Source organism: Seriola aureovittata, chromosome 17 (assembly GCF_021018895.1).
Source record: "Seriola aureovittata isolate HTS-2021-v1 ecotype China chromosome 17, ASM2101889v1, whole genome shotgun sequence".
Taxonomy (NCBI): domain Eukaryota; kingdom Metazoa; phylum Chordata; class Actinopteri; order Carangiformes; family Carangidae; genus Seriola; species Seriola aureovittata.
This window is the reverse complement of record NC_079380.1, coordinates 17052587-17077378: the sequence shown is the minus strand read 5'-3', so window position 1 is coordinate 17077378 and position 24792 is coordinate 17052587. Positions and strand designations below refer to the sequence as shown.

The 24792-nt window shown below is 40.3% G+C and overlaps 2 protein-coding genes across 2 annotated transcripts; both read right to left on the bottom strand.

Annotated features, from left to right (window-relative positions):
• Positions 1-105: 105 nt before the first annotated feature.
• zgc:55558 (GTPase KRas) lies at positions 106-5087 on the bottom strand. Its single transcript, XM_056401333.1, has 5 exons — positions 4792-5087; positions 4428-4540; positions 3493-3671; positions 2895-3054; positions 106-2751 (listed from the first exon to the last, which is right to left on the bottom strand). The coding sequence occupies exons 2-5, from the start codon at positions 4536-4538 to the stop codon at positions 2638-2640; spliced, it is 564 nt and encodes a 187-aa protein (XP_056257308.1). The 5' UTR covers positions 4539-4540; positions 4792-5087; the 3' UTR covers positions 106-2637.
• A 1591-nt stretch (positions 5088-6678) lies between these two features.
• Positions 6679-23424, bottom strand: slc17a7a (solute carrier family 17 member 7a). The gene is made up of 13 exons (XM_056402580.1): positions 23266-23424; positions 14458-14710; positions 14198-14316; positions 13719-13833; positions 13533-13620; positions 13195-13281; positions 12618-12760; positions 12263-12412; positions 11133-11265; positions 10329-10439; positions 9880-10007; positions 9696-9765; positions 6679-9591 (listed from the first exon to the last, which is right to left on the bottom strand). The coding sequence occupies exons 1-13, from the start codon at positions 23325-23327 to the stop codon at positions 9281-9283; spliced, it is 1770 nt and encodes a 589-aa protein (XP_056258555.1). The 5' UTR covers positions 23328-23424; the 3' UTR covers positions 6679-9280.
• Between the last annotated feature and the right edge of the window lie 1368 nt (positions 23425-24792).

Here is a 24792-nt window from a genome sequence, read left to right as displayed (position 1 = left end):
GTTTACAAATCAGATCTGGTGTAAACTCACCGCATTCTCTACTTGGTTTGTGTGTTTGACAAAAGTAACCAGTAAACACATTGGATAAACAAAACGGACCAGATATAAAAGCTACAGACATTTACTTGTTCATTATACCAGAGTGCATTACAGATTTCATATAACTGTCAGTGGCTTCTTCAGATCAAATCAGTTACTCCATATTTTCACAATGGAATTACATTGAGTCCAAATGATAACAGCCTGCTGGTTTTATACCAATGAACCAAAGAAAATTAGGAATCCGTCATGGATGGATTCACTTCTGTTAGCAGAATACAACTCAGTTGAGGTTAGCTCACTGAACTTTGATATCATTTTAGTAACTATGTGGACAGCAGTTAGTTAATGCAGATGCTGGGTTTTTTTTTTTTAATAGGGAAAACTGTTTGTAATGATACAAAAATAGAAATTCAACCATCCATTACATTTACTAGTGATGGGTAGTTATCAAAGAAGACAAACACTGCTATAAAAAAACGGTTGCGCTACTGAATATGCTTATGATCAGATACCGTGACTGTTGCTGTGAGACTAAGTTAAACACTGCTTTCAGTGGTTTCATGTATTACCACATGAATATTTGCACACACTACATTCTCTGGTAGAGTGTGGTGTAGCATCATCTGTGTTTTGACACAGTGACTTACAATTTGAACCACCAACAACACTTGGACTGACATAATAATTGCTTTAAAAAGTGGACTTTGGAATACAGCGTGACTGTGTGGAGCAAACAGCAGGGCCGACACTTCAAATGATAAGTTAATGGTGTAAAATATGGAAACAGGCATCAGATTTCAACCAATCATTTGACACAGCGCTCAGTCTGTTATTCCTCAGTTCCTGATAAAACACCATATTCCTGAGTAAACCTTTGAAATGGCGCTACCACTAATTCAAATTTCTACAAAAATAAACACATGACAGGAAATGAATAAAGTGCACCTAGGAGTCTGGAACACAATTTTGAGGCTTTTGTTACCGTGGTGATGCTATCCTACTACAGCATTTCCTGAACATTCAATCGAAAGCACAAGGTCTGAAGTGCATGGCTCAAGTGCATTTAGGGCGTGTCCATATCCACTTCCACTATTTCAACAGCCGAAAAAACAGTCGCTGTGCCAGTCGCATGATTCAAAAGGCTTGTACTTAAACTAAATCAGAATCTACCATTCCCTTTAAAAGCCAGGTGTGCTTGCACCTTGACACATTGCTATTATAATGGCGCAGTTTTTCACACAGAATTGAAGTCCATTTGTGGTGACTGACCAGTGAGCCCATTCCCAGCACATGCTCCCAGCACACTTGGGAAAGGAAGGGCTAAGCTAATCAATGCATTGTGCACGGCGCTACAAAGAAGCAATGGCACAAATCGCAAAGTTAGACATCTTTTATGTTATATTATAAGAAGTGTAAATACATTTTTGGTCCATTATGAACCTGTGGTGGGACAAATTAGGTCTAGGTGATGAATGGGAAACACTGGTGGATTTACCAGGTAGTAAGACAGAACGCTTCTCTGCAGAGCCTTATTTATGTCCAAGAGGCATCCATAACACATGGCAAAATATGCCACAAGGCATGCTCCGTCCTTCTGAGGCTGTATTGTGTTCCACCTGACATAGCCAAACATCTGAAGTGAACAGTTTGTGTGTAACAGGCAGCTGCTGTGTGTTGTACACTTGCCTATCTAGGCACATATGATGCGCCCTTAAAATAACAGTAAAATACTTCACTGACTTCAGACCAGTTTTTTGTTGGTCAATTGCGCTTTACGCTACCTTAAGAAAGCAATGCGCCAACGATGCGCCTGACCGCATCAAATGCGCATGGACGCTGAGATGAGCGTAAGTGTATTTGCTATTTAAACAATGCGGGCACTGGACGGGAAAATGACAACTGCCTCAGTCTGAAACTTGTGAAGACACTTGCGGTTCGCCCTGCGCCAGGTCTAAGATAGGGAGGGAAAAAAACCCAACTATCTATTGTTTCAAGGACCAGAGGACATGCCAACCTATGAAAAAAAACAGAAGGGGAAGAAGAAAAACATCTGACTGGAGGCAAAACAGGAAAACAGTATCAAAGTCACTTGGATACTGTTTTCTCATGAAGTGTACATTGAACAGCTCGTTACTGTGAGCCTTTGACCCCTAAGTTAAGAGGTGCTGAAAACACTGGCCGGACTATTAATTACTAAGATTAGAAAAAGTTATCTGTACGGACAACTTCTCATGGATTCTTGGAAAAAAAAAAGATCTTTCTACCACAGACTCAAATTAATTTCTTCCTTAACCAAAAAAAAACCAAAACATCCAACTTAAACTGTAGTTTCTAGATGTTTGGTCATAAAAACAATAAACCAACTGAATTCACAGCGTTAAGTGAACACTGCACATTGAATGAATAAATGGCAAATCTTCTAGCAACATACTGTTAGTGGAAACTTTGACAGCAGTAAAAATGGATTTTGCCGCGGCTGCTTCTCTGTCTGGATCTGTGCTGGACGTCTCCAAAGTGACAGGAGGTGCAGTGTGTGAGAGGGAGCATGAAACAAGTGCCGTAAGGGATGCCAGTGCCGTGTGTGTGTGTGGTTTGCTATAGTATTATGCAGCGTCTCTGAGTGTTCTTCTTGCTCTTCTTGTTGCTGCGGTTGGTCTCCTTATATCTTCTAATCTCCCGTACCAGCGAATAGAAAGCCTCTTCTACACCCTGCAAAACAGAAAGAGAAAAATGCACATTTGTTAAGCGCAAATTATATGCTGTTTTATTTTATGTGCGGATATCTTATTTACCCAAACAAGGCTCATGCATGCTTCCATGCAAACTAACTATAGGTCGTCTTTCTTACATACCTGTCTGGTCTTGGCAGATGTCTCGACAAATGGCACGCCGTAGCTTCTTGCCAGCTCCTGCGCCTGTCGCGTCTCCACAGTGCGGGTACTCAGGTCGCTCTTATTCCCCACCAGTACCATGGGAACGCTGTCGCTGTCTTTCACCCTGTTGATCTGCTCTCTGAGGAGGAGACACATGCAACAGCATCGCAGAGATTGCGGTCACCCTACTTTCTGAACAGTGGGTTACAATCACCTATCTGGGTCAGCTGCATCACCTGCCCTAAGCTGCATCATGCCCCTCAGGGGACATCTGCTGACAATCTCAATTATATTATATCAATATGACTGTAGTTTCCAAATGGCCCTAGTGAACTTGTAACCACACTCAGCATGTATATAGATATGTGTTACAGATAATTACAAGTGCAGTTCTTTCTGGTCAGGAAGTAACCTTGTAGTGCTCGGCTGTTTGAACCTGCATGGCACAGTATGATGCAATAGTTAAAATAGACAATTGATTTGACAGTACTACTTCACCTTCTCTTTGCAGCTGTGTTTCATTACTGAAACAGCAGTCTGTGTTGGTGTGTACTTGAACCCATGAAGCATCTTGTACCTGTAAAGGTGAACATCCTCAAAGGACTTGGTGTTGTTGATGGCAAACACACAGAGGAAGCCCTCTCCTGTCCTCATATACTGGTCCCTCATGGCGCTGTACTCCTCCTGACCTGCAGTGTCCAGGATGTCCAACAGACACGTCTCTCCGTCAATCACCACCTGTTTTCTGTACGAGTCCTGTAACACAGCATCAGCATGAACATGCGAGCAGTGCCAAACATGTCTGCCAAGAAATCTGACAGTGGATTGCATCACATCGATTTTCTCCTACAGTCTCACTGCGAGGTCATGTGGCAACAAGACCTTGTTAAATTAAATGTTTTGTAATGAACTTGCTGAAACCTGAACACTTTTCAAACATCAAGTATGACATAATACCATTACCTGACTTACAGCTTGATATATTTAACTGTCTGAAAAGAGATTTACAACCAACTTGTGCTGACTTTTAGGCAACAACTTGAGAAACAAAGGAGATGTCACAGTAGATTTGTGACAGTACAATCTGTTGTTTGCTATTGTACTTTTTATTTATTTATTTATTTTTATAAAGGTTAAACTGTCCTCTGTGTATGAAACAATTAAAATTAGATCCATCTTAACTGCAAAATGTATATTGCATGTTTATGCATCAGAGATAATAATCTTATCTACGCATATGATTCTTAATACTTTTATTTGTTACTTTTGAATTCAGAACTTGTAATTCAAAATTTTGTACATTTATTTATTGTGTAATGCACATAAAAATGGCCATCCCGCATTAACTTAGAAGACACCAAAAATGCAGCTGCAGCAGTGACACATTTGCCTCATATGAATGCGATCGTGTAGTGTCGTATATAACTTCAAATTACCGTTTGTTTGTTTTTTGGCCAATATTACACAACACTTTCCCCAGGACACACACTTATCTAATAGCTGCTTTCTCACCTCGATGGTTGGATCATATTCATCAACGAAGTGGTTCTGGATGAGCTGGATGGTGAGAGCGCTCTTCCCCACACCTCCTGCCCCCACTACCACAAGCTTGTACTCGGTCATGCCTGGAAAGGATTAAACCAACAGGTTTCATATCGCATTATCCAGTTAACAAGAATAAAGGTGATCTAACCAGCTGTTATTGCCTTCTTCCTCCCTGCACTTACATGGCGAAGAGGCTGACCCAGATTTAAACTTACTCTCTGCTGACGGTAGTTATCTTCATGTAAACTATTCCTTATTCATGTTAACTAGTTACTGAATCGATAGGAATGAGTATCCACAGTAAAAATCCGAACTGTTTAAACGTACTTACCTTAGTGCCGGATTTATAACAGTCTGAGACGAGAGATAGCAGAGTTTACCAATGGATAAGTGAGATTAGCTTGCTACATAACGTTAGCCTGAGATCATTTCCTTGTTCAAAACACTTGTAGAAACACTTCGGGATCTGTCTGCAACTTGTTTTCCTGCCTAGAGATACGTGTGAAAATATGAACTAAAGGTTTTCGATGCTATTAGTAAAAATCAAACTTTGTTATAAATAATTTAAAGCCTGAATTCGTGCGGGCTCCTATTTAGTCTCCATTGTGATTCATTGTAAACGGAACAGTTTTCACGTTAATCCCCTCGTAAAGCAACCAATGAAACAACGGCAAGCAGACAGACGTTGCAAAGACCCATTCACAATTAAGTTCTAGTTTGTAGCCCCGCCCACAACTAGCAAATATGTCCAATCACAAACAGGAGCAGCCCTGACCGGGCGTGGCCTCTCAAACAGCCTTGCCTCTCTCACAGATGGTTCCCCTCTACATCCCTTAGTAGGCAGATATCTATACTTATGAATATCAATAACGGTATTCACACCCATGTTAGAACTAATTTAATCTGTTCTCTAATATCAAACATTATGAACCTCTGCCTCATGTAACGCAATTCAATAAACTAAATACTATATTTGAGAACGTTTTGCCCTCATTTAAACATTGGGCTGTGGTCAGACCATTAGTTAACGCCGGCCTCTTCTAATCATCTTATCTTGAAAGTTTTTACCGGAAGTGTTTGTGTGGTATCGTGTCTGACTTAACACTCGTGAATCATCAGTAAATTAGTGTTCACTGCCCTCCACTGGTCACATTGTGGAACTGCGACAATATATTTAAATTAGTGGCTAATGCACAGCAATAATCAGCCTATACTGGCTTGTATAGTCGTTATTAATAACAATACGGACAACTCATTATTAGTGTGACTACTACAAATAACACCAGTAGCATAATAACATTAATATTATGACATTAGTTAAAGAAGTATTGGTAATAATTGTATTGTTTAGGAGCTAACAGTTTTCTGGTGTGGAGACCACTTTTTCTTCATAAGAGACATGGCAGTTTATGGTAGGCCTGAATGATATTATAAGTGGTGTTAATTGTATTATTTAATACAAGAAATATGTTTGAGGTGAAAGGTGTCACTCATAGTGATGAGTCCACAGAAAAACATCACCAGACTGCAGTTCCCATTAGCTCTATGGGGCTGTAAGTGGTGTGGTAAAGACATAAAAGCCGTGAAGACATAATAGCATGATACCACTTCCGGTGATTTCTTTCAAAATAAACTCTAAACTGAAGGAATCTAAAACGAATATGATTATGAAATAATTTTGATTAAATAATGATGAAAATTACTTATTAAACAGGATGACTGTACAACTAATCCAAATTATAGATTTGTTCGAATCTGAAAATTGTAATAAGATGCACTTTGTTCATGTGAAATTTACACTTTTGAAAAAAGGAGTCACACATGAATTTAAAAAAAAAATGGTTGAATGTGTTTTCTTGAGATTTAACTTCAGTTGCACTGATCTGACAGAGGACACACACACACACACACACACACACACACACACACACACAGAACAGGCATCATGCCCCACCCTCTGGTCCATCATCCTCACTTCCCTTGTCTGTGACGTCCATGTTTCTCGCTCACTCTCCCACCGAGTGCATCTGCTCTCCTATCTAATCTTTGCCTAAAATCACAGAGATAATCCCACATCCATCTGTCCTGAGAGAAAGAGAGAGAGAGACAGAGAACTGACATTGTGCTCATGATGTAAAAAATTCAACGCTAATATAATGCGTCATCATGCTGTTTTGGTGTTAAATCCTGATGACATGAATGTGCTGAAATAGTGACATCATCTTAAATTGCTTAAATTTTATTATACACAAGGATATCTCACATATACATCTTTTATACATAGAATATTTTTCACATTTCCGCATGTTTACATATTATCATTTCCTTTTCATTTATTTTTACACTGATTCCCACCAGGTTATCACACATTTCATCAAGAAGGAGGAGGACAACACTGGAACAGCCATAAACTGAGACAAAGAAGAAACTTGATTGAAAATACACTGATACAACACTTAAAAATTAAATTGTTCACAGGAATAATCATTCATGTCTTTAAGACATTTCACTCAAAACAATATGGTAATTTGCCTTTGTCACTTTTTAAAATAATTTATTAACATACCAACATATTTTACCATTAAATCCTCATTTAATTCAAAGATATCCGCTTTAACATTCCAGCAGTGTATTTTTTTCTCACAAAAGTGCACTCAAATCACAAACCTTCTATAAGTGAAATAGCAATAGATTCTTGATCCGAGAACTTTCTGCAAATATACTTTTGAATTTAAGAATAAATTACTTCGTGTTAGCATGACCTTTGGGTACAAGCAGAATGCAGAACTTGTGTGTGTGTGTGTATGTATGTGTATGCGCGTTTGTGTGCTCATGTTTCATGTCTGTTGGCCCTGTCTGCGTTATGTGCAGGCGCAAAAAGTTATTCTGTGCATCTTGCACAATATGGTGGTGTCCCTCCTGAGAATGTTAGTGTCCTCTCAGGAGAAGCACCTCTGGACTCTCCACTCCCCTACCCAGCTGTCAGTGCATTAAGATGGAGAGGGTACTGTGTTTAAAGGGCATTAGAGGAGCTGATGTGATTGGCCATGATTGTCAAGAAACCTCAACACACCCTCTCACAATGTATGATAATGAATTTTTGCAAATCCCACCCTCTTTCCCTGCGCGCCATGGGTGCGCTTTACTCCTGCAGGCACATGAATACCAAATATTGTGCCACCACTCCCTCAGTGCGCGTGGTGCACTTGACTGTGTTTGCATGAAATTAGCACCCTGTATGTGTGTTTGTGTGTAAAAGAGAGGGATGACAGGGTACTGCACTGCTGTGCTCATTAAAACATGCTCACCGCACAATGTTTCAGCACCTGCACCCTACACAACAACACACTGACTATCACACATACACACACAGACGGTCTGAAAAGCTCTGACCCACCAACTCAAACATGACTGACATTTACAGACATGGAAACAGCACCAACAGAGATTAAAGACCGAGAAGGAGCAAACAGAGAATGTCCTGATGGACACAGGGAGGAAATGGAGGGCAAAGCAGCCACAGAGAAACAGAAAAATGCAGAAACAGAGGCAGCACATGCTGTGATGCCTGGGAATATTATACTGTCATTATTTTTCTGCACTGGTTAAGCAGTGGAAGAGTTAAGCAACTATCACACTCTACTTGTCATTCTGGGCCACCTCTCCAATGGGACCACACACACCAAATGGAAAGTCACAAGTGTCAGGTGATTACTCATGATATGTGCTTTGTGACCCATAAGCCTGGCTGGACATGACCTAGTTAGGTCAGACCCAGGTGAGATTCAGCTAGACACCACATGCAGCTTTGTGCACAAACTCAAGCACACGCCTTTACACACACAACTGCACACACACACATTAAGGGCAGCCTGTTTTAACTAAAGCGTTACAACTTTACAATCACATACACAGACTTATACAACACCTAAGCACCTTTTTCCTCTTTGAGTGAAAAGTTTGAAATTAGTCACTGAGGGTTTGAAACCGATGACAGATTCCCACCACATACAGGCATACTTTAACTTTGCATGCCATGGGAACATAATGTTGCTCTGGTGAAGCAATATTAACATGATGCATCACCAGTGTAACACTTTACATTTAATTTGTGTACTGATTTTTATCATATGATCGGTATGATTTCTTTAATACCCAAGAGCCTAAAGTAAGATTATAACATAGGTAGATAAATAGAGAATGAGCTTTTATATTGACATTGACAATATTGTAAGCTCAAAAGTTTTACATTTTATAACCGAGGCCCCAAGGGTGCTTTCCCAGCAAAAAAGTAAATGTGTGGCTCACGCATTAAAAATTGAAATACAACACAACTCCAGTGGCTTGAAAGACTTGCTGTACAGGCAAAAAGCCCAAACACACACACACACACACACACACACACACACACACACACACACACATAATCACACACGCACAAAGAATCTCCTCAGTGATGTCGTGGAAACACAACTCCTGACCAATCACAACGAGCCCAGGAGCAGGAAGGAAGTCTAGGAGATGAGTTCATTTTTTTTTCCGCAAATGAATACTGTATGTGTTTATGTACATTAACGACTCTAACACCTGCATGCACATGCTTACACACACACACACACACTCGCACACAAGCGCGCACACACACACACAATGGAATGAATCAGATGCATACTTTTGATATGTGCAATTTGTAAATATTGTACAAAAGCACAGAGGAGGTCCATTCAGTATTGCAGTGACACTCTCTTACAATCCCTTTCCAAAAACAATCTTCTTCTTTTCTTTATCCTTTCTTTTTAAACTTGTATCATGTCAATCTTCTATGTCAGCTCCCTCTCCTCTTCTCCCCCATACATGTAAGAGTTGTATCCAGGCGGCTGAACATACTCCTCAGATTTATCCCAGTCCGACACCCATCCGGGTCCAGCTCCTCCTCCTCCTCCTCCTCCTCCTCCGGCCCCTCCTCCATTGGAACCAACCACTGGTTGGCTCATGGCCCCGTACTGCCCACCTCCACGGTAGAGCTCCTCTGTCTCATTGGCCAGTTCATCCTCATCTATGATACCACACTTCTCATCGCTGGTGTCTTCTATGTCTGCCCATGCCTGCTTTTCTCCTGATGCAAAGAGTCCTATAAAAAAAAAAAAAAAAAAATCACATTTTAGACCGAGTTCTTCTACACTAGCCTCACAAAACACTGACTCGTCAAAACACAATCATCATTCATAGTCATACCATAGAAAATCACTCCTCCATAATGGACGAGGGAAGCTATAAGGAAGACGCCCTGCCACTCCTCACGTGTCTGAAATAATGTAAAATAAGACTTTACTTAGTCTCATTGTCCATTAAACATATACAGAAATTTCAAAAGTTTCATGCTTGGCATTGTTAAGTTGATATAAGTGAATGGATGTACCTTATGTTTGGTCATGGCTCCCACTATGAGAGGACACACCATTCCAGATAATGTTCCCACCCCGTTTGAGATGCCCATCAGTATGCTGGCATATCGAGGGGCGATATCCAAGTGATTGACATTAAACCCTAAGAGCATAAAAATACAAGCACAATATAATTTTTTTTCAATGTTACTGAAACAGATGTTCATGGTTAAGATTAGAAAAAGGCATCATGTAATGATGTTTCTCACAACAACATAGTACAAAGAAAACAGTGTTATTATTTCCCAAATTTTCAAACTGATCCTTTAAAAGATTGGCAACAGCCCATTGTTCACACAGCATTTCTCTCACAAACTGTTGATTTGATACTTCAGACTGAACTCGCTGTCGCCGGCAACAGATGACATAACAGTAGATCTGATTAAATTGGGCTTCAAGCTTATTTGTTTAAAGCATCTCTTACCTGAGATAGCAAATCCACTGAAACCCACAGCGAGGACCAAAAAGGAAATGGCGACACCTTTTGTGTGAGAGTATCCCACCACCAGCAGGAGGGTAGCCTCCATTCCAAAACCTGAAACACAGCCACGTACACACATCAGAAAGTAACACAAGAAGGGAGGAATGAGGAGCATTATCACCAACACCAACACTGTAGTGCATTATAATTGTGTTGTATATCCACTATGTGACGTGATAGAAATTGTTTATGCACATGAAACAGGCAGACTGGTCTGATCTTTAAGTTATGCAAAAATAATAATATGATTCCAGCAGTGGCAGCTGCTGCACGTCAAATGAGAGATGCACCTATATGTAAGTGCCTTAAACTTCAGGAGAAAAAAGCCGCAAGGCTACACGTTATTTTTGTGTCACTTTCTTAGTCTTTGTATCAGTTCGGTTTCACTTCAGTCATTACTTTAAATGACAAAGATATTTGAAACAGAATAGACATTAAAAAAATTTCCCTGAATAGTGATATGTGTTGACTGGATGCTTAATTCCTCTAACAGAGAGAAAGTGAGAGAGGTAATAAGATTTTTTAGTCAATCATTTACATTTTTCTTTTTCTATAGCCTCTCAAAATATTCAACTCCTCTCAAACTCAAACAGTTTTAACTGTGTCATAATGGCATATATGTGATGTTCTAATGTAAAATCAGTGTGTTATTTAGTTTCTGCTCCTGTCATACACTGTCATGATTTTTCTTTTTTTTCTCTCCATTGTTCTCATTCCTCCTCACCCTCACCCTCCTCCAACTCTCACCTCCACAGTTCATCATCTTCCTGACATTGGTGGTGGACATCAGGTTGTGGGTTCTCAGGTAGTCTGCCAACTGGCCTCCGATAGGCACGATGATTGTCATCACCAGATGGGGCAAAGCTGACACCATGCCCACCTGAAACAGGAAAGGGGAGCGGGAGCGGTCATGTACATGTCACAGAGAGAGAGAGAGAAAGAGAAAGAGAGAGAGGGAGAGGGAGACATAAGAATGAAGGTTGAAAAAGATTGACCATCTCCTGTTGCAGTTTAAATTTGCCCTGACATCCAAGCTTTTTCATAACTATTGATAATATCATATTGATCTTGATAACAGTGAATGTTTAAGAAATGTTAACACATTAAAGAAAAGAGATGGGAGGAGAGGAAGCATACATTATATACAGTATAATGTCACAAGGAGATAATTTCCACTTAACTTTACTACTTTACTTTACTTCACACACACACACACACACACACACACACACACACACACACACACACACACACACACACACACACACACACAAAAGAATAATTACAGTATATAATCAGGACTAAACTAGTTCACACAACAGAAATGTTTTAGGGGGATTTTCCTTCAGAGTAATGGTCAAGTTCATTAATTGGAAACTTCACACTAAGATGTTTTGTTGAGATGAGTTTGGAACTTTGAAAGAAGTTTCATTCCCTGAAACAGCTCATAAAATTTCGGTGTGGATCTCACACCAACTAACACGTTTTCTTTTTCTCAAAACTGCAGCTGTTCTGGTTGTGAGTCATCTCTGTTTGTAGAGTTTAAGGAAACACATGTCAAAAGTGAAAATGGTGCAATGCAAGCCCCTGAAAGTTTTCAAAATGAACTTAAATTTGACATGAATTGTTTAAAATGCTTGAGTTCATAGTGAATACAAAGTTATCATTAATCATAGTAGACACTATCATGAGAGTTAAACCCAGGTAAAAAACAAGACAAAAAACAAAAACAAACAAAAAAACCCTGACTCTCCTTTAACAGCCGCTTTATTGTCCTTGAGCGAGGCCCTAGCACCTAACCACTGCAGTGTAATTGCAGCTGGCTACAGTAGCTGTAGCTGTGAGCTGCTGTACGTATGTGGATGATACAATCTCACCTTGCTGATCTCGAAGCCAAAGACTTCTTCAAAGTAGGCTGGCTGGCTGATGAGCAGTAGGTAGAAGGTCCAGCTTCTGCAGAAGTTGGCCACGATGATGGCATAGACTGGCATGGAGGTGAAGAAGTGTCTCCATGGAGTTTTAAATTTCTGCCACCAAAAAGGAAGAAGATATTAGTTGGGTCCACTGACTACTGATCGATCAAGAACGGAGTATTAGCTGAATGTGTGTGTGTGTGTGTGTGTGTGTGTGTGTGTGTGTGTGTATATATACATATATGAGTTTGTGTGTAGGTCTTAGAGCTTTTTAGTGTTCTATTGATAGGCTACATGTGCGCATCATAAAGCGCCATACTTGGAGAGGATTGAGAAATCCTGCAGACTCTCCGATTGCATCTTCAATGTACTTCCTCTCCTCTGGTGTGATGGTGGGATGTGCTGCGGGGCTCTCATACGACACCAGAATCCAGAACAAATACCAGAATATCCCAAAGCTGCCTGGGAGAGGAAGTGAGGGGAAAGCAAAAGACACAGACAAGGGTACAGGAAAAGAGAGAGAGAGAGAGAGACCGAGTTAAAGGCAACAGTTCACATCAAAATTTCTTCCAGGTTGGTGTTGATGCTGTGGAAACGCTATAAGGAAATCAGTGTATCTTTATGGAATGTAAAAGAGGACTATATAACAAAGGTAATGTGAGCTCGCAAGTACACACACACACACAAGCACCAAACCTTCCACTTGAATATTCTGAACACCTGATGCAGACACATACAAGTCCCTGATGTTCACATAAAAACTCTGCCATTCAGTCGTGATTGTGAGCAACAGAAACAAACTAGGTAATGGATTTGAATACACTGGCATTTGAAAAGAAGAGTCCTAGTGTATGTATGTATGCAGTAAACCAACACAAGAGTACAAAGATACTAACCATATACGTAGAATACTGAAGGCCACCCAGTGTACTGCACCAGTATCCCAGCTAAAGGCATGGCCACCACAGCCCCTGCATAGGATCCTAAGAAGGAATCAAACATAAAGAAAAGCAACAGATCATTTATTTTTCCTTTTTTTTTAGCCGTACAATAATTTCTACACTCAAAATGCTTAATGCTACATACTATTACACTGCTAAGGAAATCCATGTCTTCTACTTTTTTCAAATTTGCAGGAACCCCGCAGAACTTAATTCTAGCGGAGAGCCCAAAGTTTTTGTTGATATCACAGATATTTAATTTTTGAGGAAATGTGTCAGTGTTGAAACTTTACCACAAAAGGCTGTTGTGGCTAATCGACTTCTCTCCAGAGGAGGTGCCCACTTGGCCCAGATCCCGTGGCAGGCTGGGTATGATACACCCTGAAGGACAAAATACAGCCAGGGAGTCACTCATCATGTATGTAGGAATAGTTTAACAGACACATGTAAACACATGTGCACAGAGAAACATGCTGTACCTCAACAAGGCCCTGGCATATCCTGACCAGTATGACGCAGCTGTAATGGCAGCGAGCGGCAGATGGAATCAGCATGTTGAGGGTGGAGGTGGCCACTATGGCGAAGCCAAACACTCTTAAACACACAAAACACAAACAAGTTGCCTCAGATCAAATATTCAGTGGTAACAACAGCAGCACAAGACACAGCATTGCTGTCTAAACCTAATTAATTATTGTTTTCTATTGAACAGAAGCTTTTTCAGAGCGTGTGTGTGGTTTGATACTGCTTAATGTCTGGGAACTGATGCCAAGAAATTCAGTTTTATAAAAAAAAAAGAAAATTATTCTTTTTTTTTATAGCTGGCACAGTTATTTACCCAAATCAACCAATTTATAGCAAGCTCACATTCAGTATCTTCTACAATATCTTCTCCAGTATGGAGAAAATGATTCTTTTTCCAGTACGGAGAAGATATTGTAAATTCGAAGAGATTCACCTGTTGGCTGCAAATTTTTGACATATAAAGCCACCCGGGATCTGTGTGACGATGTAGCCCCAGAAGAAGGAGCCGTGGATCATCCCCACTGTCTCAGGATCCCAGGTGAACTGTGCAGCCTGGAAAAAGAAATTTTATATGCACATATGAGTTTAACAATTAAAACTGAAACGTATACAATTCGAAACAGAGAAGAACATCCTTGCCAAAGACAGATAACGTAAAGGTGCAAAAGCTTTGATTTCTGATGTGCCACTTACCACAAGTACTTCCTTGTTGCCTCTGTACACAGTGTGGTCATTGACCATGCTAACAATGGCTACACCCAAGTTGCACCGGATGCCAAAAGAGATGCAGAATCCCAGGCCAGACAGGATGGCGATGATGTACCGCCTTGGCAAGCCAAAGCAGGTACAGTCCACCACTGGCAGCTCCTTCTCCTCCACCAGCTCAGGACGGCCCTCCGCTGATAACTCGATGGTTTCTCCATTGGCCTGCCGCTTCTCAATAAGTCTGAGGTGAGACACAGAGACACAGAGTTCTGCACTTTAGAAAATAATGTGGTTCCAAAAGTTCTCAAAGATATTTAAGGGTTTGAGGAAATGTGTATAGAGTTATACGAAAGACATAATTCCATTTGATATAATGTTGATATAATGTTTGAAATTTAAAATAAAGCTTTGCAGGTCTGAAGAAATCAACATGAGTTGCAGTGACAGACCCAAAGGTGAGTCTGACACAGTTTAAGAGGTAATGTTAGCATGCATCTTTACACAGCCTGATTGGGGTGATCTGCTGTAACAGTGCAACACTATGAAGATATGTTCTGGAAAAATGTTATTCCTTGTCACTTCTAATTTGCTGACTTCTAATTTGAAATGGTTCAGCGGAAATGCCTGCTAATTTGAATAGTCAAATGTGGACTGGCATTTCCCTTAAAAAAAGAAAAAGAGGAAAAGCGGGAGAAGTGACAGTGAGGTGACACATTGATGCTCACCTCCATTTGGGACAAAAACTTGCATAACATGGAAGCAGAGGCTCAAAGATGGATTTCCTGGGAGAATGGGGCACATATCTGGCTGCTTTAAAAGTGGGAAACATGGTGGTGTGGTGTCAGCAAACATCTTTGAGCAAGAGTCTGAGTGTCCTCTTCATTTTTTGTGTACATCTCGCTGACACCACACGGCTCTGTGCATCTCTCAATGATGAGCAATATAAGAATTTCACATATGGAGGTCATAGATTTTTGTGGAGTCACCATGTTATTTCAAGGCAGTGACAAAGAGCATATACCTTTTTTTTTCACTACAGACATGCTGTAGTGTTTGTCTCTCACAGACACACAAACGCTAAACACCTCCATGCAGACAACATGCACCATATTGGGGTTGGGTCTGACTCAGCGTGTCCCAGTGTGTGGAAGCAGCTGTCACTGGCCGACGAGCAGAGTTAGCTATGACAGCACATTCCCCCAGTGTCCGCTCCTTCAGGACGCCTGGGACCTGCTGCCATACTGGTGCTGTTCAAGATGTCCACTTACTCAGACACAAGCAGGAGGTCTCCGGAGACTGACATTTAACCACGTAATATCAGTTTGCCAATACTGATGTGCATTATGTTGATTAACTGAAAAGGAAGTTTTGAAGAAAAGGAGAAGCATTTCCAGATTTGCTGTACTGCAAAATTTGCAATTTGCAAAAAATGTTCGAAGTGTTTTATGCAAAATATAAACCCATTTCATAATACACACTGATTTTCCTTGTCTAAAATGTCTTTGTCAAACGAAGACCTTCTGTGTTTAAGTTATTTAATTTATTCCTTATATTTCTTAGAAAAGACCGACATTTTTTTTGTTATTTTAGGCTGCTACTGAATTCATGCAAGACCATTTTTTCCACTTTTTTCCACAGGAGTCAAACAGAGAAGTCAGAAGAGCGACCATCTGTGTAATACAACCTCCACCCCCACCCCCCACTCACACTCACACCCCCACCCCCCCCCCCCAATAAACACACACACACACACACGCAGCAGTCTAAAGTAAACGCTAACTGCGGATACACACGTTCCTACAGTTAAATCAGACATAGCGCCACAGTTTCCAGTGTATATATATTTTAACCTGATTGTGTGTGTGTTTGTTTTTGTGTAAATTCACAGCGAAGTGCACTCGTGTGTCAGCCGTCCACTTTCCATTGGGCTGATCCAGTTAGTCAGTGAGCTGGAGAATTATGCACAGAAAGAGGCACAATTACCACAAGGATTTGTTCCCTATGACGCGGATGGTTGCATTTTTAAAAAAGGTGATACAAATTTGAGCTTCGATACATTCCCCAAAAAAAGAAAATCAAGTGTTTGCTGCACTGAACACTCCTCTGTTTTTCAAGCAAGCATTCAAGACAATTCATCTCTCGCAGGCACTGGAACTCCAAGATAACTTATTCACACATGAGACAAGTCAGACTCTGACACTGGTTAATTATTGATGTGGTTTTGGGTGAGATAAATAATTTACTCTAGCTTTTACACCATATTCTGTCAGTATCTATCTATCTGTTGGCTTGTCTGTCTGCCTCTCTGCACACACACTGTCTCATCCATGCAGTCGTTATATTTCTTAGTTATGCTTGTGCATTCCACTCCCTCCCCCATTTCCACACAGCCCATTCTGCATAATCTCTTTATATGTTCATGCCACCAGTCAATAAACAACAACAAAAACAAGATATGCCAGTATAATGATTTATACATTAAACCTGGATCCATCATGAGATATTCTTTGTAAGACACAAAGGACAACAGTAAAGTAATACTTTGTAAGGCGACATTTTGGAATTTGTAAGAGATTAGAGAGGCTGGATCCTCTCTCTCTCCCTCTCTCTCCCTCTCTCTCTCTTAATCTGTCACAACATTCAGATTAGGATTACAAAAATGATTTACTTCCGGAAATGAATATGGAAGGATAGACTAGCACTGGGCATGGTTCAGCGTGCTTCTCTCTCCATCACGACACACTGTTGAGTTCATGCTGCATTCAGTTTTTCGGTTCTTTCATACATCAGATTGTGTTCATTTAGCCTACAAACGGTTGTCATTTTCAAATTAAACTAATAATTTCTAAAATGTCCAGTATTTTTGCCTCTATTTTGGTAGTATTGAACCAATTTGACTGACGTAATGGTGTGACCAAAGGGCATGTGCAGGTACATGATATATATTTGATGGAGGGTGCATTGGCCTCTGGACATGGAGCATCTTTAGCAGTAGTGCCACAGTGCATTGAACACAAGAGCCACAGAGATGATGTTGTTCCAGATCCTGTGATTCTAAGCAATAAATTGATCAAAAAGCTGATGTGACATAAAGGAAGGTGTGCACATGTTTTCTGATGAATCAGTTTCGTCAAGCTCACGCTGTTATCCTTTCTGTACCAAACAAATGTGCTGACTCGCCACAAGCTCAGTATCCTACTTCAGAGTTAGTGAAGGTTGCAGGAGGATCCTCATTAAACCTCAAGACAGATTGCAGCCCGACACCTACACATATGCTACCAGCTAACGAGGCTAGCCCACAGCAAAAATGACTGTTAATTACAGATGCTTCCCACTAAAGGGCAATCTCTCCCCAATGTGAGTGTAAGTGTCTCAAAAATAGCTGACTATAGCTGAGGGTCTCCCTCTTCTAATATGGTGTTTTAAGGTGGAAGTGAGGGAGGTCATAGACACTTTCACACTTTTAAATAAGCATGTCACTTTGTCTACCTGAAAGCTTCATAATTGTACTGGTCCTGAGCATATAGAAGTAGATACAGTGAGAGATACATGAAGAAAGAGTTGTGCCTGCACATCTGCCTTTGCCAGAGACTCACATTACTGTGAGCTTCTGCTCAGCTGATGTAGCTTCTCTTGTTAGCTTAGCAAGGACCTGATTGGTCTCAGCTGGCAACAATTAATGAGCCAGAGAGCATGAGCCGGCAGGAGTCCCGTGACCTCAGGCTCTCTGAAATATCATAATTACAATAGTAACAGGCTCAGTGGAGACACTGCAACTATTCACACCTCTAACTGAGCTCATATCTGTGCTTTCCACCTGAGCACAAGAAGCAAGGTTCAACCTGACAAATGTACAAACTCAACCTGAAAAAGTCAATTAAAGTGATTCAGTCTACAAAAAATAGATAAAAGGACTTCAATGCCTTTACACACAATATTTAACTCTTTGATTTAGTTGAGGTGTTTTTAGCACATCTTATCTATCTATAATATAAGAGAATAATTTAAAATTTTATCAAGTATTGAATCCACTGCATTCACTGTGCACCCCAAAACACAATGTGTTCCCAATCAATTAAAGATTATTTATTCATATTTAACGTGACACTCCCTAAATTTACAGCCAGTGTGACAGACCATCATTGTTTCTTTTAATAAGGAGGTGAATGGAAAGACCTGCATGGAGCTCATACAACTCTACACCAACTTTCCTTCCCTTAATAATCTAAATAGTTGTCCACCTTTGCTTTGAAATATTTAGAATTTTGCCTAATTTGAGATTTTACAATAATACACGGCTATGACAAAATAACCGATGACTTTCACGTGCTGGTTGGTGACCTGTGAGTTTTGTTACTCTGTATATTAAATTCACCAATTCACAGAGCGTTCTGCGTAATCCTCTCATAAGAGGATGATAGAGACAGAGAGAGAGACAGCGAGGGAGGTGGACAGTAAAAATATTATATAACGCCAGAAGCCCTGCTCATTATTTGTCCAAATACGTGTTCTGATTGATCCTCCATTGTGCTGCATGTAAACCATGCTTGTCTTTCCCCATGTCAGCCCACCCACTTCACTCCTCATGTCTAAAAAAGATTTCGCCCTCATTCGCCCTCTAGTTGTAGGTCAGGTGTTTGGAAGTGTGGGTACTAGCTTTAGGATTTTTTTTTTTTTTAATTTTTGTATAGAAATTACTTCAGTTGCTTTGTAGTTTTGATAGTGGTGTCTCCCCCTTCCTCCATGAGCCTCTCACTCTCCCTGAAGTGAACAGATTGGGTCTCAGTGGGACTGTGTCACCCAGGGAGACACCCTCCTCCCCATCCTGTCACACCACTTTTTTTTCTCTCTCTCCTGTGGACACACACACAAACACACACGACATTCAAACACACACACGTGTGACCTTCATAGACTTATTATCTAAATACTCTCATAGTATAACTCAATCACTTTGTGAGCGCTGACTGGATATGCACTCACACACAAACACACTCGTTACCTTTACCAAACAGTAAATGACAAACTGATCTGGGTCACAACATGATCATAACATTTCATATTAAGATATAATAAGCTACTTCTCCTTTTTTAAAGTTTTTAAACTCAAACCCAACAACACACAGAAGCAACGGAAACACCAAATGCTGGAGTTGTACTGACATCATGGATATAAACAGCATTGCTGCCAATAACCAGGCATGCTGAGTTATTCCAAACTACATAATCTATGAAGACCTTTCCATAGACTACATGTAGACACCCCCACACAACAACAACACAGGCAAAGAGATGCACTAGACTGACAGAAAGACAAAATATAAAGATGGAGAACACAAGCTGTAGTGTCACAAATGCAGTATTTTTGGTGTCTTTCTTTTTCATTTCTGTCAGTGTCCAAAATGATCCTACCCTCTCCCACTGCTGAATGATGTTGTCCTGCCTCTACTACAATGATTGCCAGCAGAATCATCATCTTTAGGCTTAACAACCAGTCCAGTAGCTTTAATTTTATCACTGCAGTTGTCATATTCACTGTGATTATAATCATCACAATCCTTTGATTGATGTGAGATATTCATATGTTGTTCCTAAGCTTTGGTTTTCACTGGTCTGTTTTTTTTTCTGTTATCATGAAAATATTTACCTCTGGCTCTCAGACCACCTACACTGTGTTGTGTAATAGTGACTAAGGTAAGTCAGCTACAATATTAGATTTCAAAGGTTTCTGAAAAGATGTGCTACGAACCCCTCGTTCATCCAGAAACGAATCTGAGTTTGCACATACACAGAGAAGGAGAACCAAGTAGCAAAGCTGCTTCGTCTCTGGGTGTATTTAAAATATTAATTTCAAGAACATAGTGTTATATATAATACAATGAAATACTTCTCAAGAATGTGTGATTAAAATAGGCCAAAAATGTTTGCAGTTCTTGCCGTTTGCCAAAGCCAACATGGTAAAAAAAAGCTATAATTTCCTGTCATTTCTATTTGAATATTTTATTTAAACCACCTTTCAGACCACTGTGTAATGTCACAAGTAAAATTGATTAAAAATGGATTCTCCTTGTGTAGCTATGCAATCCTGCAGATTCGTTTAAAAATCTTTTAATAAATATATGTGGTATTTTTATGAGATGCAAAATGTCAGTGGGATGCTATGAGAAACTTTTAGAATTTCACATGAAGCATGAATCTGTATGATCATGTTTCATGTAGTTCCCCGACACAAGGAGATGAAAAGATTACATTTTTGACCATTTATTTCAAGATGTTATAAGAGTGAATAGTCAGAGGAGAGATGTAGAGTGTACTTGACCTTACAGTGCTGAAGTTTATGCTTACCTAGTGGAGTTTAATATAGAAACAGGAGATGCATTCTGATGGAGAAAATGTTTAAATAATAGATGAACTCCTGGCTGCTTTCATCAGGAGGGATCACGATTTTGTCTGTGAGGTGGTGAGATTGCACACAGACACACTCATACTCACACAGAAAGGGATGCTCTAATGCACACATTTAAACATACACACAAGCACACCTAAAAACATAAATTTTTCACATCAATTTGAACTAAATATTCACTTTTGCTTTGGAAACCATTGCTTGTACTTTACACTGTGGCCTCATAAAACCAGAGTTCACTAGCTAAGCTGAGGAAACGCCCACTACAACCAATCTGACTCCAATCGGATACATCACATCTCTCATAGCATCAGCTATGACCGTGCACATGCATGGCTCACGACCAGTAAGCGAGACAAAGCCTGAGATTTTGCATGTCTGTTAATCTGCGTGACTCCGATAGGCGCAAAGTTGTCTGTTCTGGTCTCTCAGTGGATGGATGAATGGATGGAGGATGGAAGATGGATGATGGAGGAGGAGGAGGAGGAGGAGGAGGAGGAGGGAGCGGCTGGAGGAAGTGACATGGGCTGGGATGGAGTGAGTGGGAGGGGAGAGTTTAGGGATTTGCGTGGCTCGACAGCTGGACTGAAAAACAGGCTATTTCAGGACGGGATTTATACGTTTGGTTGCTACCTCAAATCCTGAGAGAGCGAAAGCTTAAAGCAAGGGTTATTGCATGAGTTTCTATCAGTGTCTTTAATCTCTCTTTTTTACTGAAATATTGTCTACACACCAACCTGTGTTGTAACTTTTGTGTTGACATGCAATTTATTTACATATATCCAGCACTTTATCACATTTATAATCAAAGACTGCAGTTATATATGTTGATCTTTGCTTTAAAAAATACACTGGTACAGACATATACTTGTCAAGATCTGCTACTTCGTAAACTATCTCAAAGAGCCACTGTATGTATCATACAAAGGCTGTAAAGATGTACAGATTTCTTTATATTACAGCGCTGCAATTATTGCAGAAAAAATGTCAGGGAATGATGATAAATGTCCACCAGAATTTCCTACAGTTCAAGGTCACATCTTCAGATTGTTTGTTTTTTCCACTAGGCAAAGATGTTACATTTTCAATCATGTCAGACAAAAGAGGCAAAACCTCAAAACTGAGATGTTTTTCTTCCTGAAACCATTAGAGTTGTGAAGAGCCATAAAGAAATGGTCAGTTTACCTTGTGTATAAAATGATGCTTGCACTTTTGACTTCTGCTTTTTAATGTCATATGTGCCTTTGTGGTGTTGAACACTGTTGGGCAGCTATCCACTGGCCACTTTTATAAATCCTTATATTCTGTAAATATTTAAACTCTTTCTAACATTTGTGTTTTTGGATAATTTTCATGTGTGTAAATAAATCATCTTTGTGTGCTTTTGTTGGCAAACTCATTTACCTCAAATTGGCATGGCATATAAAGTATTGTAAATTGAACTGAACTCAATAGAACTATATGTTTGGTATTTTTGGTTGAAAATAAATGAAAAACAAATGAGTATTGAAATAGTTGCTGATGAAGTTTCTGTTTAGTGAATAACCAATCAGTCCACTCATTTCTTGTCATTTCTTGTCACCCTAACACTCAAGTTCACTGTCTTACACATACATATGATGATAGTCACCAGTGCCGTGTAACATGTGATAGATAGATAGATAGATAGATAGATAGTTAGATCGATAGATAGATAGATGTAGGGGCTTTGACGGTTAATTTAGGATATGCCTCCATCTGGTCAGCGCTCTCATTCAGCCAGGTCGGACCAATAACGCACGGAAGTATTACGTAACCACACTTTCTCTAGTCTGAAACACCAATATGCTCAATTTACTTTGAGCTCGGACAAATCTGACAAGAACAAACAAACAGACAAACAAATAAACAAACAAATAAACTGGATGAAACGAGACAGAGAAACCAGAGACAGCAGCATCATTCGTGATTTCTAAAAAGAAAGGTGGGCAACGAAAGGGAACGAAGCATTAACAAAAAAGACTGAAGTCCTACAGGTCACTGCACTTTCACCGCACATTTCCAAATAACAAAGAAAAACAAACTCTCCATGAAATGAGTTTCAAAGATCCATCTCTTGCAGTATTTTACATCTACTTCTTTCAGTCCAATCACTGCATTGTGCGCTGCGCAAAGCTGGACTTTTACCGCTATACCGGCATAATGTTTGCTGCTTATATCCAACAGTCAGTTAAAATCTATAAGGAACAAACTTTTACTCCACTGGTCAGTTACCGGTTGGAGGAGAGAGGATGGGACCTCGCAGCAGAATGATCTGCAGTGTCCCGCAGACCGAAACTATCCTCAACAAACGCGTGAAAACGGGGAGAAGTCAGAGGTGGGGGTCAGGGATATTTGAAATAGGTGGGTACCTGTGAATTTTCCCCAGAGTTTTGCCCGCGGCCGCCTTAAACCTGTCTGGTCGGATCTCCATCCTTGCAGCTCCTTGACCCGGCCTGTGTGCTGATGTCCCGCGCGCCCTCCTGTCCTGCCTGAGCGCGCACCGTCCTTTCTCTCTCTCTCTCCCAGTCTCTCTCTCTCATCCCTCCCTACCCGCACCAGCCTCCACTTCGCTCTCACATGGACCACAGAGGTGTAGGCCTCTCAGGATCACTTTATAAACCATGTCATGCAGTTTTTTGTTTCTGTTGATAAAGGATTTGTCTCTAATTTAAATGTGAACAGTGAAGTTGAATATTAAACCTGCTTGTAACAATAAACCTATGATCAATTATCAGAAAGTATTACTGTCATCCATAGCCTACAATAAAAGTGAAGTTGGAAACCCTACAACACAAACTTACTACAGACACTAGGGGCAAAAAAACAGAATCCAGTGGGCTGTGGTGATTATTTTCCTCCTGTGGTTAGGCTATAGCTTTGCATAGAGGGTTGCATATGGACAGTAGGGGCATTGTCCCTACCAATATTTTGGGAAGACAGAATTGTCTCTACCAATATTTGAGTGAACTCGTTCGAACTATGTTCGGAGTGAAGTCATATTAGATCATTACGATGAGCCCTCCAAGAGGCTACAGCTGTGTCCCAATTCAGGGGCTGTATCATTCGGACGCTTCCAAGGCTCCTTCAAATGCGGCCTACAAATACAGCCTTCTTCCCAGACATCCCAAGATTCATTGCGCGCCGGTAAAGAAAGCAAACCACACCGACAGAGAGCCACTTTTAAATGTAAGTATTGTGTTTAAGCTCGATTTTAACAACTAACGGTACAACCGTTAAAGCCACGGGCCTTGAAAGTTTTTGTGTAAAAAAGTTTCGTGTTGTCAAGGTTGCGAGGCAACAGGAGCCGGCTTTGCGATGCAACGGCGGTCACAGCTGGTGACGCACAGCTTAAATCCTCCGTAGACCAGACCGTCTTTTTTCAGTTCTGCCTTCGCCGTATATAACGGCTACGAAGAGCCACTTCTTCTTAGACAGCGTCTTCCGAAAGACGCGGCCTTTTAATTGGGACACAGTCTGCGTCTCCAAGACAACCGATTTAGGCATGCTAGCATTTTAGGCTCACGTCATGTGAGAATATCACAGTGGTACCTAGTCACCAGAAAAATGTCAACTGATGTTATTTAACAATGTTAGCTAGCATTGACTCGAAAGCAAACCCTGGACTCTGGTGCAGGGTAGCAGTCTGGTTGCTAGCAGGAGTGAACATGAAATGGTGGATATAAATTTAATTTCTGTTGAAAAATCCCATGACTTTTTTATGCCTTACTGTACTATGATGTTTTTATGCCATACTATACTATGACGTTTTTTTGACGTTTTTATACCTTGTTATACTATGACTTTTTTTGACATTTTTATGCCTTACTATACTATGCTTTACTATACTATGACAGTTTATGACGTTTTTATGCTTGATAATACTATGACGTTTTTTG

What these genes read in the sequence shown, in the direction of transcription:
- slc17a7a (XM_056402580.1), bottom strand. Translation starts at nt 23,327, where the DNA reads ATGGAGATCCGACCAGACAGGTTTAAGGCGGCCGCGGGCAAAACTCTG. An exon ending in GCAACAAGGAAGTACTTGTG is followed by an intron (nt 14,317 to 14,457) that starts GTAAGTGGCACA and finishes TTCTTTTTCCAG; the next exon opens with GCTGCACAGTTCACCTGGGA. An exon ending in GATTTCTCAATCCTCTCCAA is followed by an intron (nt 12,413 to 12,617) that starts GTATGGCGCTTT and finishes TTTTGGTGGCAG; the next exon opens with AAATTTAAAACTCCATGGAG.
- zgc:55558 (XM_056401333.1), bottom strand. Translation starts at nt 4,538, where the DNA reads ATGACCGAGTACAAGCTTGTGGTAGTGGGGGCAGGAGGTGTGGGGAAG. An exon ending in GAGGATGTTCACCTTTACAG is followed by an intron (nt 3,055 to 3,492) that starts GTACAAGATGCT and finishes TCTCCTCCTCAG; the next exon opens with AGAGCAGATCAACAGGGTGA. An exon ending in CATCTGCCAAGACCAGACAG is followed by an intron (nt 2,752 to 2,894) that starts GTATGTAAGAAA and finishes TCTGTTTTGCAG; the next exon opens with GGTGTAGAAGAGGCTTTCTA.